Source organism: Cladophialophora immunda (assembly GCF_000835495.1).
Source record: "Cladophialophora immunda strain CBS 83496 unplaced genomic scaffold supercont1.1, whole genome shotgun sequence".
Taxonomy (NCBI): domain Eukaryota; kingdom Fungi; phylum Ascomycota; class Eurotiomycetes; order Chaetothyriales; family Herpotrichiellaceae; genus Cladophialophora; species Cladophialophora immunda.
Genome location: NW_015622541.1, coordinates 2,031,494 through 2,049,901, shown reverse-complemented (window position 1 = coordinate 2,049,901; position 18,408 = coordinate 2,031,494). Strand labels below are relative to the sequence as shown.

General features: G+C 52.8%; 9 protein-coding genes across 9 annotated transcripts; 4 read left to right on the top strand and 5 right to left on the bottom strand.

Moving 5' to 3' along the window:
- Nucleotides 1-331: 331 nt before the first annotated feature.
- PV07_00606 (uncharacterized protein) lies at nt 332-2,610 on the top strand. Its single transcript, XM_016387070.1, has 4 exons — nt 332-633; nt 705-1,845; nt 1,919-2,118; nt 2,179-2,610. Exons 2-4 carry the CDS (start codon nt 1,149-1,151, stop codon nt 2,485-2,487), a joined length of 1,206 nt encoding a protein of 401 aa, XP_016253998.1. The 5' UTR covers nt 332-633; nt 705-1,148; the 3' UTR covers nt 2,488-2,610.
- Nucleotides 2,536-3,234, bottom strand: PV07_00605 (uncharacterized protein). Its single transcript, XM_016387069.1, has 3 exons — nt 2,975-3,234; nt 2,857-2,910; nt 2,536-2,805 (listed from the first exon to the last, which is right to left on the bottom strand). Exons 1-3 carry the CDS (start codon nt 3,104-3,106, stop codon nt 2,629-2,631), a joined length of 363 nt encoding a protein of 120 aa, XP_016253997.1. The 5' UTR covers nt 3,107-3,234; the 3' UTR covers nt 2,536-2,628.
- Nucleotides 3,235-4,926: 1,692 nt separating this feature from the next.
- Nucleotides 4,927-8,069, top strand: PV07_00604 (guanine nucleotide-binding protein subunit beta). Its single transcript, XM_016387068.1, has 5 exons — nt 4,927-5,499; nt 5,593-6,305; nt 6,367-6,456; nt 6,510-6,629; nt 6,693-8,069. Exons 1-5 carry the CDS (start codon nt 5,382-5,384, stop codon nt 6,711-6,713), a joined length of 1,062 nt encoding a protein of 353 aa, XP_016253996.1. The 5' UTR covers nt 4,927-5,381; the 3' UTR covers nt 6,714-8,069.
- Nucleotides 7,853-9,379, bottom strand: PV07_00603 (uncharacterized protein). The gene is made up of 3 exons (XM_016387067.1): nt 8,965-9,379; nt 8,845-8,898; nt 7,853-8,786 (listed from the first exon to the last, which is right to left on the bottom strand). The coding sequence occupies exons 1-3, from the start codon at nt 8,992-8,994 to the stop codon at nt 8,253-8,255; spliced, it is 618 nt and encodes a 205-aa protein (XP_016253995.1). The 5' UTR covers nt 8,995-9,379; the 3' UTR covers nt 7,853-8,252.
- Nucleotides 9,380-9,488: 109 nt separating this feature from the next.
- PV07_00602 (uncharacterized protein) lies at nt 9,489-10,916 on the top strand. Its single transcript, XM_016387066.1, has 2 exons — nt 9,489-10,615; nt 10,692-10,916. Exon 1 carries the CDS (start codon nt 9,673-9,675, stop codon nt 10,330-10,332), a length of 660 nt encoding a protein of 219 aa, XP_016253994.1. The 5' UTR covers nt 9,489-9,672; the 3' UTR covers nt 10,333-10,615; nt 10,692-10,916.
- PV07_00601 (uncharacterized protein) lies at nt 10,698-12,759 on the bottom strand. Its single transcript, XM_016387065.1, has one exon. It carries the CDS (start codon nt 12,560-12,562, stop codon nt 10,940-10,942), a length of 1,623 nt encoding a protein of 540 aa, XP_016253993.1. The 5' UTR covers nt 12,563-12,759; the 3' UTR covers nt 10,698-10,939.
- A 130-nt stretch (nt 12,760-12,889) lies between these two features.
- Nucleotides 12,890-14,417, bottom strand: PV07_00600 (tRNA pseudouridine(55) synthase). Its single transcript, XM_016387064.1, has 2 exons — nt 14,278-14,417; nt 12,890-14,200 (listed from the first exon to the last, which is right to left on the bottom strand). The coding sequence occupies exons 1-2, from the start codon at nt 14,339-14,341 to the stop codon at nt 12,957-12,959; spliced, it is 1,308 nt and encodes a 435-aa protein (XP_016253992.1). The 5' UTR covers nt 14,342-14,417; the 3' UTR covers nt 12,890-12,956.
- Nucleotides 14,418-14,604: 187 nt separating this feature from the next.
- PV07_00599 (uncharacterized protein) lies at nt 14,605-16,637 on the top strand. Its single transcript, XM_016387063.1, has 2 exons — nt 14,605-14,998; nt 15,052-16,637. The coding sequence occupies exons 1-2, from the start codon at nt 14,791-14,793 to the stop codon at nt 16,458-16,460; spliced, it is 1,617 nt and encodes a 538-aa protein (XP_016253991.1). The 5' UTR covers nt 14,605-14,790; the 3' UTR covers nt 16,461-16,637.
- PV07_00598 (uncharacterized protein) lies at nt 15,744-18,024 on the bottom strand. Its single transcript, XM_016387062.1, has 2 exons — nt 17,067-18,024; nt 15,744-16,993 (listed from the first exon to the last, which is right to left on the bottom strand). Exons 1-2 carry the CDS (start codon nt 17,950-17,952, stop codon nt 16,680-16,682), a joined length of 1,200 nt encoding a protein of 399 aa, XP_016253990.1. The 5' UTR covers nt 17,953-18,024; the 3' UTR covers nt 15,744-16,679.
- Nucleotides 18,025-18,408: the final 384 nt, after the last annotated feature.

The window sequence follows — 18,408 nt, the reverse complement described above, 5'->3', positions numbered from 1 at the left end:
AGGAAACACTTCTCCAAACTTTTGCATATGACGTGGTCCAACAGGAATGCACCTTTGATCATCATAGGTTGGATACCTCGAGACTCGCTCGAAGGCCTATTTTTGGCCCGATCGCTGGGTACGAGAATGGGGGCTGGTTGCTGTTTCGAAGCGGCTATTTGGCCAATCGCCAATACCCTCTCTGGATGCTGATGGTCTCGATGTAGATCTTCTTCCATATAGTTGTTAGTTACCTGATGGCTCATGTTGATAGCCATGTCCGGATGTTTGCTGCCGACAGAGAAAAATTGTATTGAACTGCGCTATTTCCTGTGCCATTTCTCGTGTTCATGTAAGGCAATGCTCTGATCATGCACGCCCAAGGGATGCAGGTCGATCCAAGAGCGCTTCGTCGACGTATCGTTCTGTCCATCGTGCCATCCGACATGTGCAGAGCCATGCCATCGACCTGATACTCTCATTGAGGCTGCATGTCCACCGGTGCAAGTCGACATACCCTCAGGGACAATTGACTGAAGCCAAATATCCTACGAACCAGGGTCCGGTTGAGAAGCGCTCGGTCACCCAACAACTGCATCTGATCCTTTTCCCCCTTCCGCCATGCGTTGCTTGACAAAAAGGTGTTGACCAGGAGTACCATCACCCCGTCTTCCATGCGGCACCGACTGCGCTCTTTATGTAGTCCTTCTGACTCGGTCGTATAGTTAGGCCGATTCGAGCGGCCGCGTGCCCGCGCATCGCCGCCTTCGCTGACCCGGAATTGGCGGATATAAAGGAACCTCCGCAAGGCTGCGGGCAGCGCGCACCGCACACAACACCAGCGGTTCTGGCAAGCACCGTTTGCTGCCGGCTCCCACCAATGTTTCTAGTCTAGCACTGAGTATCAGGTGAGGAGAGTGACGTTTGGTTTCGTGATCGGCGTCCATATATGGTCGTTTCTGCAATGGAAATGGAGTCAACCGTCGACGGGAAGCCGCCGAGATCGAGTTGCTTTCCTGTTTCAGCGACACAAACCACGTCATATACGGGTGTGGTGTTTAGAAGAATGCTCTATTGCAAAGTCTGTGCCTGCCTGATTATTCATGTGCCTTTGTCATTGCTTCAAGCATGGCACGGGGAGGAGTTCGTATCTCCTTGATCTTGCATGAATGCTCTTCGGCTTCAAGGCTGGTCGTCTAGGTATAAAGTCGACGAGCAATGTCTTCGAGGAGCATCCCAAGTCCAAGCAAGCCGCAGCAGCTCGACCCTCGGACTCTCGAATACCAAATCTCCAACACGAAGTCAATCCAACAATACCGAAGCTCAAGATGGCGACACCCCGGGTTTTGTTGACCGGCGCCAACGGGTTTATTGGAAGTCATCTCCTGTCCCTCTTCCTGGAAAAGTCATGCTTCGTGCAGGCCGTGGTTCGAACCGACGCCAAAGCAAAGAGAGTCATGAAGGACTTCCCCGGCTTTGACAGATCCAGGCTCGACTTCTCCATCGTGCCAGACATCACGGCGCCGGGGGCTTTCGACCAGTGCATCAAGGACGCCCAACCCCTCGACGTGATTATCCATGCCGCTTCCCCCTTCAACTACACTGAAGCCAAGACAACCGCGGATTTCATCGACCCAGCCATTCACGGCACCACGGAAATCCTGAAATCCGCCGCCAAGTATGCCCCAGGCCTCAAACGACTTGTCATCACCAGCAGCTTTGCGGCAATCGGGAACCCGTTGGATCTCCAAGGGAACGGCAGAGTGTATTCGTCCGAGGTGTGGAACCCGGTGACCAAGGAGCAGGGATACTCAGGCGATTTGAGACTGGCGTATTGGGCAAGCAAGAAGCTTGCAGAGGAGGCAGGTGAGTCAAAGAACCATTTCAAACAAACGAGCCCCTGCGTCACTTGTCAAAAGACTGACATATTCGCTTGCAGCCTGGGAGTTCATGAAGACGGAGAAACCGAGCTTTGAACTCGTCGTCCTCAACCCGCCCATCGTGTACGGTCCCCTCAAGCACAGCATCGATTCCATGAGCGATCTAAACACATCGAACACGGTTCTTTGGAACTTCATGACCTCTGAGAAAGGGGCTTCGGTCCCAGAGGACACTCTGCACGTCTTTGTCGATGTTCGGGTAAGCCACGACGGAACTCCTCTGACAGCTTCGCGCGGGCTAACTTGTCTATTCCTGCAGGACTTGTCATTCGCGCACTACCAGGCTGCTTTTGCTCCCGGAGTCGGGGGCCGTCGGTTTCTCATCACTCCCGGCAGCAATAGCAACCAGGAAACTTGCGACATTCTGCGAAAGGAGTTTCCGGAGCTCGACGGGCAGATCCCGCTTGGCCACCCAGGCCAGCACGCCTTACCTGCGGGGTCCTTCAAGATCGACAACTCGTCGTCGCGGGAGGTGCTGGGGGTGACGTATCGATCCTTTGAAACGACTGTCGCGGATACTGCGAGGAATTTGCTGGAGGTGGAAAAAGCACTGAGTGCAAAGGCATGAGAAGGGGATGATGGAGATCTAGCGAGAATGTTGTGAAATCGACGGTGGTAGTGGTAGCAGTAGTAGTGCAGAGATGAGTATTCCGGTAAGACTTGATACATAAAGAACCCAACCCAAAACTCCCTTTATATTCATACTGCTTCACTGAACAAATCGACCTCGGCTGCCAAACGCGAGAGCTGCCCATCCGGCAATCAAACACATGCCTCCCAGCGGAGTTACAGGTCCCAAAGCCTTGAAACGCTGGGGGTCTAGAACGAGCAGATAGATGCTACCACTAAACATCGTCATCCCAGCAGTGAAGAGTACAGCAGCAACCTGTCAGACTGCTTAGAATCAAGACCTCGCCTGAGGCATGAAAACACAAACCTTGTTCTTTGGGGCAGCAGCTGCTGCGAGAAGAAGTACGCCGCTGTGAATCAACTGTCCAGAAGGAACAATGTCAGAAAGTGTCCATGTCATTTCGATCCAATGCTCAATGGGTTACCTGATATTGAGCAGCGGTCGACCAGTTTGCGAGCCTTGCTGGGTCACTGATGTGCTTTTTCAACCCGTGGGCTCCAAACGCACCAAGCATCACGGAGGATGCCCCGTAAATGCAGCCGATGGTCCAGAACATTGTGGAGAGTGACAAATTAAGCAAATAAGGAAGAGAGAGCTGCTTCGGAAGAAAAATAAACAATACCCGGAAGAAGATGACAGAGAACCGTAATTAAGGAGTGGTTGCCAGCGAGCAGAAGCAGAGTGGATAGCAGGTCACTCATATCCGTTTGCCACGTTTGCTGAGTTTGCAGCATTTGCATTTCCAGAACCCAAGGCAAGCTGGGATCAGGGAGAGACAAGGCCGCTGTTTCGGCGAGATTAAAATTCGCCGTCTCATACAAACAAGAATCGCGATTGAGGAATGAGTTTGCTGGCTCCTCTATGGGAATAGGTCGTGTTAGCATTTGGTTTGCGTGGCTAGAACTCGCTCAAGAAGGTCCCTGCAACTGCAGCTAGAAGACCTGTCATGGGTGTGAGAGCGTCAACGACTCCCACGATGAAGGGTTTGTGAGCGCCAGCTTGGCCCTGCGAATGGAAGTTGTTATCCAGTCAAATGCTCCCTTTTTTCGAGTCTTCTCTCCCAACATTTTCACGATTGCTATGAGGAACCCATTCCCGACTGTTGTGAAATTCATCACTGATAGATTAGCGAAAGCCACGTGTGGTTCGTGGTAGAGACGGAGAGATCAGCAACGTGTAGATCCTCCTAACTAGGTGCTTGGGGTACCTCCGTTGTTGAAAAAGGGACCTTCAACGGAGTTCGTCATGAAAGCTATTATTCCGACAACGTGTGCACGGTGCAGAGAAAAAGGCTGGCATCGGAGGTGGACAGCCATGAGAGTTGACAGGAACAGCACGCAGGCAGTGGACACAACGATAAGCCCGTGGGGATGATGTCCAAACCTAGCGCAGTTAGTGGACCGATAGTGGGTGGGAGGATCAGCGTCCAAGTGCCTCTGGCATGGAGAACAGAGCACCAGGCTGAATGGGAGGGCTGCAAGCGGATTCGAAGGCGCACCTCATCTCTGCCTCCTTGCTGCAAGAGCGGATACCGTCGTAAAAACGGGGGGATCGGGCGTTGCACCAACTTATCTCTAGCCCACATTAGACGCGGCCGGGCAATTTCTCTTTTGCCTGAGTTGTTCTCGCTTCCCAATTTTGTCCCCAATTCTCAGGCGGGTTTCTGCATGTTGGATTGGCAATTCATATCCCTGGCTTGCCTGGCTGAGGCCGGTGCGCCGCTTCGGAGCTTGAGGGCCACCCGGCAGTCTTCCCCCGGGCCAGCTCGATGTTGAACTAACGCAGCAATCGGGGCCCCCGTAAGAGCCAGTAGCAATGAGGGCCAGCCGAGGGAGGGAGGTATCGTTCGCTAGGATCTCGTCTAGGAGAATTTGACATGTTTTCTCAGGCTCTTTTTTGTCTGTGTGTGCCGCATCCGTGGATTGGCCTGCAGACCCCCTATGTGCTGCATTCAAGTTGTTGACCATCGAGGCTAACCCGGGCGGGGAGAGGTTTCGATCAAAGGGATTGGAAAGGTGGTGACAGCGGCGATCTGTAACCTGTAGAGCCGAAAAAGATGGACACCTGACCCGAAGTTGGGTGATGGGATTGTGGTGATGGGTTGGTTGACGTTTGAAGATCGTTGGATTGTGTGTCCCTTTGTCACTCCTCGTACTGGTAGCAAAGACCCTCAGACTCGTCTTCCGGGACAGTGCAATCCCTGCCCTGCGCTCGCCAATTGAGACCGGCCGTAGTGGGAAAAGAACAGGGGAGTCCAACCCCCCGAACCGACACAATCCCCACTTGGAGTTTAACGAACCAGACACCAAGAATCAAGAGTCAAAGGACCCCCCTGGTGCCCCGAGCCCCAAGAAGCCAGACCCGGACCTTCCAACTGTGGCCTCCATTCCTTTTGCACGCCTTCCCCCAAGGACTGCCCTTTTCAAGTCTGTGACCCGACCTCACCACCACCACCACCACCAAGCCCTCAATTTCTACCCACCTACTCGTCGACGACTTTTCGCCGCTCTGCAGGCAGTCAATTGCTTCGTCTCCTCTAAGATATCCCTGCCCGACCTTGCCTCCCTCTCGCCGTCGATCCTCTCTGCACTCTGCCGCGATCCCGAACCCCCCCAATCGCAGCTCTTGTGGCACCCCAGTATTTTATCCACCTCATCCCTGATACCTCGCTCGTTGGAGCTCCTGCGCTCGTTCATCGCCCACCGTGTCTCGACACTGAACAGACATTCATTTGACTGTGCGCGTCGCTCTAGCGAGGCTGGACTTTTGACCTCTGACTTCCTTGCGAACTCCCCCTGTACTCTGGTCCGACGAGGGCCCCGAGCGGCACGATGTCGACCGACTTGACGGGAGAGCAGATGCAGGCCAAAATCACAGCTGCCAGGAGAGAAGCAGAGGGCCTCAAAGATAGAATTAAGCGCAAGAAGGATGATTTGGCCGATACGAGCTGTGAGTTGATTGACGCCGTTTTCTTGAGTTGACCTTATGCGCAGGCTGAGAGCCCACCACTTTGCTGATTGCTAATCAATCGGGTCTCTGCAGTGCGACAAGTCGCCCTCAACAACACAGAAGCCTTGCCTCGGATAGGAATGAAGCCTCGAAGGAATCTCAAGGGCCATCTCGCAAAGATCTACGCCATGCACTGGTCAACGGATCGCAGGCATCTGGTATCGGCGTCTCAGGATGGCAAGCTCATTATCTGGGATGCCTATACCACCAACAAGGTCCACGCTATCCCCCTCCGTTCCTCTTGGGTCATGACCTGTGCCTATGCCCCTAGCGGCAATTATGTCGCCTGCGGTGGTCTTGACAACATTTGCTCAATTTACAACCTCTCCACGAGGGAAGGCCCGACGCGTGTGGCTCGCGAACTATCCGGTCATTCTGGATACCTGTCCTGCTGTCGTTTTGTCAATGACCGAAAAATCATCACCTCGTCGGGTGATATGACCTGCATGATGTGGGACATTGAGACAGGCTCCAAAGTCACCGAGTTTGCGGACCATTTGGGCGACGTGATGAGCATCAGCATAAATCCAACAAATGCCAACATTTTCGTGAGCGGCGCCTGCGACGCCTTTGCCAAGTTATGGGACGTTCGAACTGGAAAAGCTGTTCAAACATTTGCCGGGCATGAATCTGACATTAACGCCATCCAATTTTTCCCGGATGGGAATGCCTTCGGAACTGGCTCGGACGATGCCTCGTGCAGGCTGTTCGACATCCGGGCAGATCGAGAACTAATGTCTTACCAGGTAAATTTTGGGATCCCCGTCGGTGTCCTTGTTACCATGCCCTGGCTGACATCTTGGACAGAATGAGCAAGTTCTCTGCGGCATCACTTCTGTCGCTTTCTCGGTTTCTGGCCGATTACTCTTCGCAGGATACGATGACTTTGAATGCAAGGTTTGTAGAATCTGATTTACCGCTATTGCTTTCACAGCTGACGAAAAATCTAGGTCTGGGATACCTTGCGTGGTGATAAGGTCGGTTCATTGAACGGTCATGAAAACCGAGTCAGTTGCCTTGGAGTCAGCAACGATGGGATCAGTTTATGTACTGGCTCATGGGATTCTCTTGTAAGTCCCCATTGATCTTTGCTGATCCAATTTGGAGAACTTCGGCTGACGCATGTTTTGTAGCTCAAAATCTGGGCATGGTAGAAATGGCTTTGGGAGAAGGATATACTTTGTTCCAACAGCGGCAATTTGACTCCAATGTCATTCGAAGGGGCGGGAACCATCAACAAAATCGCCTTTTTGTCAACGATCCTATCGACAGCTTCTGACGATTTCCTTTTTCTCGTCCGCAACTTGACTGTCGCGCGAACCCGAGGGCTCATTTGCTTTCTCACCAACCCCTTAAAAATCTTTTACTGGATAGGCTTTTCTCGTGTGTGGGCATTTCGAAGGAACTGGAGGAGGGATCGCTGATTTGCTTATGTTGTCCTCCAAGACATTGGCAAGACACACCGCGCACGTTGTTTCCAATCCACGACTCTTATGACCGGACATTGGTGCGAGTGGAGTTCATTACTGTTCTCCTGTTTCGTGTCTAATCTTGACAAACACAATTTTCAAGCTCCTCTTGTTTGCCACTCTACAGCAGAAAGTCAGCCTTGCTTGCAGATCTGGCGAGCGAACTGCAGTGCAAAAAAAAGGGAAACCCCCAAAATGTGAAACCCGGATATCGGCCATCTCATTCCATCGTTCTTCTGCGCGCGGTGTCTTCCCAAGATGAGAGGGGGAAGACCGAAATGAGTTACGTGGAAAGAGTGGAAGCGAGGCACAAGTATCAGGGGGAGATGTTATAGATGCTGAAAGGGATTCAGCAATGGCGAGCACGCGACCATAAAAAAAGTTCTCGAGTCCAATGTTTTTGCGAATGCGAATCGATCACAGCGAGTGCCAGGGTTTGTTCAACTTGCAACGGAAGGGAGAAGGGAAGGGAAAGGCAGGAGGAGTCTGTCTGTCCGTCTTATCAGTCTTGTTTGCGCTTTTGCTAATGGCGGGGCCTTTCCCGAATTCCATCTTCAGTGTCTTGCTATCAAACTCCTGTCCTCTTTTCTTCTCCCATGGCGCACTCGGCGGCAAGTCCCCGCGCCCGTCACGTTCCCACGGCCCGTTTCTGGACTCTGGAATTGTAAAGCCGGGCGAATGCGCCCGCTGGCTGTCTTCGCGAAGGGCAGATCGATTTGCCGCCCTCTCCTTCCACCTCCCCAGCGTCGGAAGAAGTTTCTGCGCTCGGGAATTACATGGACTGACTGAAGTGGGTTTACACTGACTGCGGGGGATGAAACGGATGGGAGTTCAACATGCAATTGCTGCTGTAGTTGTATATCTGTACACGCCATGCCGATCCGCTTGCTCCAGAGACCTCAAACCTATCACGAGAATCAAAGGCTCTGCAAACCATAGAACAAGTACGCCGTATAGAATTGTCCCTGCAATGGACCCCAGTGCACCCGATGCCGTGCATGGCATTCGAGCGAACGGGGACTCGAGAGATTCTGACATCCCTCCCTTTCTTTATGCCCAGATCTCTCTTTGAGTACCCTTTCCAATAGGCAGGAAGATCTCTAGCAAAGAGCTTTCCGAATCCACGATTCGGTACCTGTGGATAGCCGCATCCAATCCGACATCAACTCCATCCAAGCCGTCCATCCGGAAGCTCGTCAGATCTGTGCCCTCCCGAATCGTCCTCTAACACGCACAGCCGTCCCTCTCCTGATCAAGGTTGATGTTGATCGGATCCGAAAAATCACCACCATATTCCTCACTCTCCTCCTGCGTCAGCGCGTTTCTGGCAATAACTTCAAACGCCTGTTCGACATTGATACTCTCCTTTGCGCTGGTCTCAAAATATGGCATTTGTCCACGACTCTGGCAGTAGGCATGCGCTCTCTTTTGGGACACCATTCTTCTATCTTCGCCCAGGTCGATCTTGTTTCCCAATACCACAAAAGGGAAAGACTCGGGGTCGCGAGGAGAAGCTTGGATGAGGAATTCGTCGCGCCAGGAATCGAGGGTCTCGAACGATTTTGCAGAATTGACGTCGTAGACAAGTACGCAGCAGTCGGCTCCCCTGTAGAAAGCAACACCCAGTGACTGAAACCGTTCCTGGCCGGCGGTATCCCAGATTTGGAGCGTCACGATCCGATCATCGACGGTGACTTCCTTGGTAAGGAAGTCGGCGCCAATCGTGGCTTTGTAGGAGGTGGAGAATTTCTTGTTCACCTGTACACAGGTCAGAAGGCGCCAGTCCGGGAGTGAGGGCAAACAGAGAGGACCGTACATATTGATTCATCAAACTGGTCTTGCCCACACCGCTGTCACCTAGGATAATGACCTGCGCAAGCCCATGGTCAGTTGCGTAATTGACATGCGATAAACGAGCTGCGCGGGCAATAGTTACCTTCAATAACACCTTCTTCCTCGACGCCATGACTGCCCTTGATGTGTTTGTGGCTTATGCGCAAGAACAGGACGAGCCTTGTGCTGGTGTCACAGAAGCTGCTGGGGTGGCTCAGTTGGACTTATAGTGTTGATCTGAGAGGTAGTTCTCCGCTAGAGAGTCACGCGATAGGGCGATTGTCGTTCCCGAGGTCGTACTTGTAGTTAAGGAGGATGTGGCTGATGCCTGCGCTTTCAGTCGTATGACCTTGTAAGGCAACCGGAAGGCGGTTGTTGGGAGGTGGGAGTTTGGAGCTTGAGAAGTCGGGATGGAGGATTGGAGGATCAGAGGGTGTGGAAGGGCAGCGACAAGTCGATCGAGGGATCGATGGTTCTTTCTAGTGGTTCCAGCAGCCGTCGAGTCGCCGTCATAGCAGCCACCGACTGCCACTTCTCCATCTCCAGCCTCAGACACCGACTGACCATGCGCTTCCACCGCTTCCCACCAACGTCTCGCCATCGGGAAGGTCAGCCGGGGATCAAATACCCCGTCGTGCCCGTCTCAGGTCCACCTGCCGCCATGTTCTTTTGTCATTCGTTTGTCTGAACCGCGTGCTGAATGTTGAATACGTTTCTCACTTGTAGATTTCTCGTCTCCTTCCAACTACCTTCACTCGTTTTGCCTAACCTCATGCTTTGAATGGAACGAGTTCAGAATGCCTTACGTTAGATGACCGGGTCAATCATGGCAACATGGAAAGAGCAATATCTGGCAGCCTTGCAGGCTCGAGATCGTGTCGAGAAGGCCAACCTTGCACTTTACGAGTACTGTACCAAGCTAGCAGATGAGAGGGCCGAGTTGCAGAAAAAGGCCAGGCTTACAGAGAGGTCGTCACCATCGGAAAACACACCTGTACCGGAGCCTGTCACATCTCCCGGATGGGGCATAAGGAGAGTCACCTCCCCATCGAGTCAGGCGACCCGTCCAGACTCTCCTTCAGCGACGGCCACCACCCTTGCCCAGTTGAGGCAAGACCTGGCCAAAGCCCAGATTGAGCGTGCCGACTTACAATCCCGTCTTGACACCGCACTCCGCGAGCTCGAGACGTTGAAAGGAAAAACCAGAGCGGACAGCAAGCGCATCGCACAACTTAACACCTCCGTCTCGCAGTTGACCGTTAAGCTGAGAGACCGCGACGAAGAACTACGTGGCAAGGCCAAACTGATAGAGGATGTCCAGGATGAGAACGTCACGCTGAATTTAGAGCTCCACATGGCGGAAGAGAAAGCACAGAAATTTCAGAAGGACAACCAGGAGCTCGTCGATCGACTGATGGCGATCAAGGGGAAGGAAGCCGAACAGATGAATGAAGAGGGCAAGTTTGGCTGATGTCAAGATCTGGTTTCTCAAATTACCTTCTGCTTCTACTCTTATCCTCAGCGGGAGCATTGCCATTAAATCTCGAAGAGGCGGAAAAGAAGCAATGCCTCGCCTGCGGGGTCCTGAAGGGTGCGCGCGGCATTGAGAGAGCTTCCGATTGCCTCTTACACCAGCCTCGACCGCCGTAATTCAGATATCAGAATGCTGATATTGGAGCTACGGATTGGATAAAAGGCCGGACCCATCTTTGACCCCGGCGGTGTGAGGATACCTTTGAAGAACCCACTGAATCGTAAGTCATACCGAGGCAATCCCCCTTTCGCGTCTTACTGGGTTGCATCTGAGTTACTGATACGTGGATGACACAGTGTGGACTATTTGAACGAGTGTTGAATTAATTCCAAGACTATCCAATGGCACCAGGCCATTAGTGAATCACATTTCAGCCGTTTGTCGTTTCGTCCTAAGGGGGCCGAAGCATGGTGCTCTCAATACTCCGGCGCTATGCAGTTGTCATCAGATCATTTCAAACTCAAGTAAACCAAAGACCTTCCCGATGCCAAAATCATGCCCTCTACCTGACAATAGCTCTGGATCTCCGAGGTATTGTTCGCTTCTAACAGTTCTCGAGCCCGCCCATACTCTTCACAAACGCGTTCAGCTCCCTAGAATCTTTGCGGTGGTGATACCATTTCCCCGGATCATCTGTCCAGCTGACCATCGAGCTCCATCTCTCCTTCTCCACGACCGTCAGCACATTGACGGGATCATTCACGTTTGAATCCTTGATCTTGTGTGCTGGGGACCGGAAGGGTTTCAGGCTGACGATATGGCATCCTTCTTTCAAGTCGAGGAAGACGTACTTCAGCTTGTCGTTCAATTCGGCAGTGAAGGCTTGATTGTTGACTAGGACAACGTCTGCTCGTTTAAGAACTTGCCGGACTTGTTCGTTGGTCAGGAAATTGCCGTGGATGAGGTGGACTTCACCAGGTTTGATGCCCCACAGCCGGCATCGGGCAGGGAACTCGTCGGCCTGAAGCTGGGCCAAAGTGTTGGGATTGTCCATGACTTCGCAGCCCCATGAGTCTGCTCCCGTCTCCAGCGCAGCTTGAAGTACACAATTTCCAACGCCAGATCCGAGATCGATAAATACCTGATCGGACCTGAGGTTCGTCTCTTTGAATATGCGACTGAGAAATTTGGGTAAGAGTTCTCCATAGACATTGTCGGAGAAGCTTTCATAATGTCTGACCAGATTGACTTGAGGCGACACTGTCCGAGCATAGATTTGGTTTTTGATGATGTGCTCCACCAACCTGAGATCGACGCGGCGCATCTGATCCAGTTTCTCTGCGATCGTACCGTCCTTGCGCTTGTCAGCCACCAGTGCGTTGAATTTCTCCACCACGTTGACGTATTTCGACTGGGCTCCAACACGCCCTCTCATCCCAAGCAAGGCTTGCCGGTGCAGCTGTTGTACAAGGCCCGAGCCATCGTCGCTAGTGACTTTTTCCGCGGACTCGCTGTCGAGATAGTATTCCGCGACGATTTTCATGGTTGCCTCAATTTCATCAAGGGGTTTAAAATCAGAAGTGTCCGTAGGTTTGACCAACTGGTATTTCTCGGTCTGCAGAGAAGTCGGATACTGAAGCTCGATCGTGGGACATTCATCCTCATCCCCTTCCAAGGCTGTGAAGAACGCCTCGTACTTGTCTCGACCATGCTCGATGAGACCGCTGTTCGCAATATCGAAGGCGTGCACCATGTGAAAGCCAATGCCATCTTCCTGGGAGAATGCTTTGAGATCCCTAACCTTGCGTTTCTCGTCTATGCTCTCTTTGCGATCGAGACGGATCCGCTTTCTAGGCTTGTCATCGTCCTCTTCGCTCTCGTCATCGGAACTGGTCAATCTCGGCGTCGACACGGCAGGAGATGCTCTTTTCGTCCGGTTTTGTCTTTCCTTCTTCAACCGTTCGATCGGCTCTCCACTGCCTTGTCTTGAACGCACGGAGACTGGAGTGCTTGACTTCCGAGGCGTACTCGCAGAACGGGAATGTCCGTTGCTGAGAGTTTTCTGAGAGGCAGTAGGTCTGGAGGATGAGATAGACGGTACAGATTTGGCGATAGGCTTCGCGGCTGAGTTTACAGTGACAACTTTGGTGGCAATCCTGAGAGGGGCCTTTTTGGCCTTCAAGGCAGCGAACGACAAGGGTCGAGACTCCGCAGGCAAGGACCCCATATTGAGCGACAACAGCGGGCAGAGACGAATGTGCAGGAATCAGTGCCCAAAAAAAAGAGTGTGGATGAGATCAGGCAAACATAATAAATGCAGGGCGAGTGTGCGACGCCACAAAAAGTAATGGAAGGGAGAAGATCGCAGGCACACGACTGAGTGAGCGAGAAGCAAACCTGAAAAGAATGCGAGCTGAGGCGCACTTCGTACCTGCATGAGTTTTTCCGCCTCGCCGCCTCAGCCTGGCCAGGCGGAAAGGGAACAGATCGGCAAATGCATGGGGTGCCTTGGCATACGTCATTGGGGTCTTTTGGTGAGGGCGGGAGGATTCCATGTTTGGTATTTGCAGATAGATGTGCATTGGTGCCAATTGCCTTGTCCTCCCTACATAGCCAGGAGCTCATAGCTCTGGTGACGAGCTGTTGCGCCGTCTCGATCTACTTGGCCCTTCCCAACGTCTCTGACCGGTCCAACTCCTCTTAGCCCGGTTGTCCTCCCGCCCGCCACCATTGAACCTCTTGGGGTGATAATCTCTATTTGATCGATCGCGGTTGTCGGGCCTATTGTCGTTGGAAGAAGCAGGATGCTTCTCCATCCATTTCTCCAGTACTTCGACAATTTTTGGGCCCCACACATCCTCGCCGGCTTCCAGATCGTTGTATGTGAGGGCAGGCACGAAGCCGTCTGGAGGAGGGTCGATGGTGGTGTAGTCGCCTTGCTTACTTCGGACCAGTGCCGCCATTGTCCCATAGGAGCCACAAGCCACACCGAGATCATGTGCAAATGAACGCACGTAGAAGCCACTGCTCACGGTCAGGCGGATGCGAGCCGCTGGGGCATTGGCAGGTCGAGCTTCCTGTGTCGGAAGATGGTGAGTATGCAGCTCAGCTTTCTTGTCGGGGGATAGGTTGTTGCTTTCGCGTTGTTCTCGGTACCTCCCATTAGAAGGGCTTCTGGGGCTGGTAGGCGCTGCTTCTTGCTGCATGGACTTCTTTGTCGCTTCGGCTCCGGCCATAAGCTTCCGGGCCACAGCTTTTTCCTCGTCGCTCGCTTCCTCTGCCGGCCACCTGAAGTCATGCTCTCCGGGGCCGTAAAAATCAAGCAGTGTGCAGTCGGAGACCTCGATATCCCGGCTTTCTAACTCTCTGGGTAATTCCCTGCCGCTTCGAGCATACTCGTACAGCTTCATGCCATCAATCTTAATTGCGCTGTAAATCGGCGGTATCTGTTTCATTTTGCCCCGAAATCCTGTCAGTCTGTCTTCGACTACCTGTTTAGTGATGCTTTCAGTTGGAGACTCTGCCACTATTTTCCCCATAATGTCGTAGGTGTCGGTGCTCTTCCCGAATAAAACAACCGTCTCGTATGTCTTCTTGCAACCGAGGAAGTCGGAAAGAGATTTGGACCCTCTGCCGAGTCCAACAATTAAGACACCAGTTGCCAGAGGGTCCAGGGTGCCACCATGGCCCATCTTGAATATCTGGTCATTACTCTTTCTCCGGCGCTTTGGCTGGTGTCGCTCTTGTTCTTCTAGTGTTTTTCTTGTCTTGTCGAGCAGGGGGGCAAAGGTTTTAGACTCTGCAAATTTGTGCTGCAGATCTCGAAGGACTTGAGCGGAAGAGATGCTGGGTGGCTTGCTGATTGCTAACAGAATACGGTCACCAGTTAGGGCACGGACGGTGAAACAATGGGGAGGATCTGAGGAGAGGAATTGGCCTCACCAAAGACACCCTCGAGGACCTTTCCTGATGGCTGGGCCATCTTGAGAATGAAAGATGGCCTCATGCAATAGAGAAAATTTCAAATCGAAGCACCGCACATTACGGAGTACTGCTGCCAACACAATGGGTTGACGTTTTCCATTCAAGAAATCAAACGAAGCGCAGCCTTCGAGAAAGGCTTTGGAATGGGGACACGGAAAAGTTAGTGGAGCCCCACGTGAGCCCCAGATGCTAAATCTTAGCGCTGCCAATCAGAGCCCTTGGGTTCCTCTCTAGCCGTGGCTCTGACTCCCACCACCAGCCTCCAGCCTCCAGCTCTTTGCTCACCCAACATGGATGCGCGTCGCTCATTTCTGCCACCCCCTCCGAACCACGGCTCAACTGCACCAACGACACTTCCTGATCATTCTTAGTGACAGTCGTCTGCGAGATGACGATTAGATCCCGAGCCTTACCTGCTCTATAGCGCAGTTCCTCACACACACAGCATGAACCTCGCATCTTCGTTTGGACATGTCCACCCTACCTGAAGAACGAGTTCTAAAACCCCTCGATCCCGTCCCCGATGATGTCAATGACTGGCCGGATTTCGCATTGCGAGAAACAAAAATCTTCTACCAAGGAAAAGGCCGATATGCAGACCTGTTGCAGGCTTCGGAGGAGACACCACTCTGTGTCGTGGGGGAATTGATGCCTTTGGACGACGAGCAGGAACATCTCGGTATGGAATATTCTGCCTTTTGTACCTTTAGGGGTGCTGATGAGACCTCCTAGCCTTGATAGAGGAGCCGTTATATGCACGAATAAAGATCGACAACGTTACGAATTACAGCTTTGGTCAAGATGACAATGCGAAGCCTGTCATTTGGGCTGCAGGCAAGGCAGGCTGGTATGAGATTTCACCCTCAGATCGCTATCTGAGTCATTACAACGACACGTTAGAGGCCATTGATTTGTTTTACTTCATGGTCGATCAGCACCAGAAGCTTGCACGGAAACGCCAGACGGTGGGGTTCATGATCGACCCGTTTCTCACCGCATACCAGAAGCACACGGGTTACAGGATTAATGACGATGACGAAGCCATGGAGACGATTCATAAACATCACCGCTTCCTTCTGAGGCAGATGCTTGAAGAGAGAGAAGGGATCGATTGGTCTCAGACATATCTGTGGAAACATTTGGCTGAGACTTACCCCGACGAGCTGGAGGAGTTGAAGGTGACCTTGGCAAGAGCGAATCATAATAGCCTGCCAGAGGTTTCCGATACATCAGAAGAAGAGGAAGAAGAAGAGGAAGAGGAGGAAGAAGAGGAGGCGAAGGAGGACGAGGAGGACGAGGAGGAGGAGAAAGATGCCGATGATGATGAAGCAGTAGAGGAAGGATCACATCAGGAAAGAGAGGGCACTTCAGAAGGATCCGATGATGACGAAACCGAATCTAGTTCCGAGGCAGCCTCTAGCAGTGTGACCGAAACCAAGCCGGAGCCCATTGATTGGACCAAGCCTATATGGGATATGCTGAACATCCTCCGAAAGTCAGCCAACTTCAATATGAGACACTGTGGGATTGACGAGGCCGCCACGGAGCTACAAAAGCTTCCCGCGTTCGATGGTTCGCACGAAGAGGCAGTGGCCGCTTTTGAGCGCTCAGCAGAACCTTTACTGAAACTAATGAATGAAGCAAAGCTCCGAAAGAAATTCAATTGGTCCACCCGGAGAATATACGATGAGTTGGAAGCCACACTTGCCGACGTGGTAGCGGATGAGACGATGAAGACACCTCGCAAACCAGGCGGTGGGAAACCGCAGCGGCACCGAATGAAGTCGGTGCTTCGTCCCAGTGGGGCTAGCAAATCGCACAAGCGCGCAAGAGGCGTCGTGGAAGAGGACGACGACGAAGTGATGAGTGACGTTCCCATTTCATCACCAGTAGCTCGACGGCAAGTTGGCCTTCTGCCACCCAGCAGGATGAGAGAAGCTATGGCAGACTCGGGACCCGGTCGCGAAGATAGTCCCAGTCGACAGCTCAATGGCCATCCGGATCCGGACGCGTTGCCTGAACTACCACCTGGACCGGAGGCACAAGAAATGCTCGACTTGGTTGCTCAAGAGGCTAAGCGTGTTGGTCGGCAGCATCAGACGGGCCATCTGCAAGCATTCCTGGGGCAGTGGGTTGTTTGACGCGCGCAACCTGGGACCTTTACCACAAGCATTTAGGGAAGGCGTTCTGGATCCGATGGCTGTGCTGGGTTGGGGAGTCTTCGCATTGTCTTTGTCCGTGTGATTGTGATACCCCATGTGCTCTTATATAGCATTGTATCTCCGTAGAGAATCAACCGCGTTAACGGTTCTTTTCCGCTTTCATGGTTCTTCCCGCAAGTCGTGTCATGTTTTCAAGTATCACCGAGCAGCCGCCCTCTTGCTCTTCCCGGGCCTCTTTGCTTTTACCTTTCCGCCCTTGGCTTTCATCCTGGCTGCAGAAAATCCGCGCAGATCGCCACTGCTGATAGCATCACCGCTTTTTGCGTGCCGTTTCTTACCACCAAAGCCATATTTCTGATCGCGCTTCTGCCTCTTTGGATTGGGGCCACCGCCGGGACCCCGGTCACGGCCTGACCGATCCTTCACGGCCGGATTCTCCACGTCGATGTTTTGGAAGAGGTCATCGTCTAGGTTGCCCTCGGTCACTTTGCCGGTGTCGGCGCCCTTGCGTTCTACGGGGAGAGGAAGTATGTTAGCATCATGCAAACAACAAAAGTGTCTAGTGGCGTGGGACATCCGACTTACTCCTCTTCAACTCCTTGATCTTCTCAAGCGTGTCTCTCTTCTCCTTCGCCCTCTCCTGCTCTTTGGCGACCTGGACCGCTTTTCCGAATTTCTTGGCGTCCCTCAATTTGCGCGCCTCCTCTGCAGCTTTCTTGTTCGCCGCCTCGTCATACATCTTCTGCTTCACGCGGCCCATGTGTTCATCGCTCTTGACCATTTCCGCAAAGTAATCTGCGGGACGGGAGAAGGGGATCTTCTCGGAGAGTAGCAGGTCCCGCGCCGTCACGACGGCTGTTCGGGCGATGCGATAGAATTCTAGTTCACGCGTGAGGTCGTCGTTCGGGTCCGGGACTGATTGTGAGGTGGGCGGGAGATCTGATATCAGGGAGTTGTGATAGTGAAAGGGCGTGGATCGGGGGGTTTTAATGATGGAGATACGGTTGCGAGCGGCGAGCAGGGCGGGACCGTTGTTGATGGTCATCTTTTGGTATGGGATCGTGTCTTCTAGGTCCGAGTCCTCGAGATCAGAGACGGGCACGTCGGATTCATTTTCTGCTTCTGAAGCCGAGGCGTCGACGGGCTGGGCTGGCTGTGATATCGTGGGAGCGGCACCACCGTTGATTGCATTGACGGCGGTCTCGTTTTGATCATCTGCATCTGCTGTTTTGTCTCCGCTGTTGTCCTCCTCTGCAAATGCGGCAAAATCGTCATCTAGACGCGGCTGTTCGCTTCCATTTTTCTCTTTCCCGTTCGTCAGCTCCTCTCCATCGTCGTCTTGCTTCGCGGTCTCCAGCTTCTGTCTTTTCCGCTTGTCTGCAGCCTTCACTTGCGCCTTCCTCTTTTCTGCCTGATAATCTCGCCCTTTGTGGGCATCTAGGGCAGCCAGTAGCTTGCTCTTCTTCGCCATACCGGGTGAAATCGCAGACTTATGAAGGCTGCGGTGTGGAAATTGAGCGACTGGGAGGGACGTTCGAATTCGCTGTTCCAAATTTTTTTGGAGACGATCCTCGACAGCAAAATTTACTCCACACAGCGAGGTGGATGAATTGCCCATTGTGGAAAGGTCCAGTACGGTGGGGCAGAACGGTAGAGCAAAGGATCCATACCCGCACTCTCCAGTCCAGCTCCCGTGGAGGTCGACCCGATGCCCACCTCTGGTTCACGACGAGACCAGCAGCAGCCAGCAAGCTGTATGCAAGTCAAAGATCGGATCGGCCTCGTCTCACCAACAAGCACCACTCACATATCTGAGGCAGTTGTAAAGACTCTGTCAGGCACATCAACCTTGAGAAGCCTATCAAGCACCCCACCCTTGTTTCACTTCACTATCTACTCGGGTTGTATATACAACCCGAGTCATCTG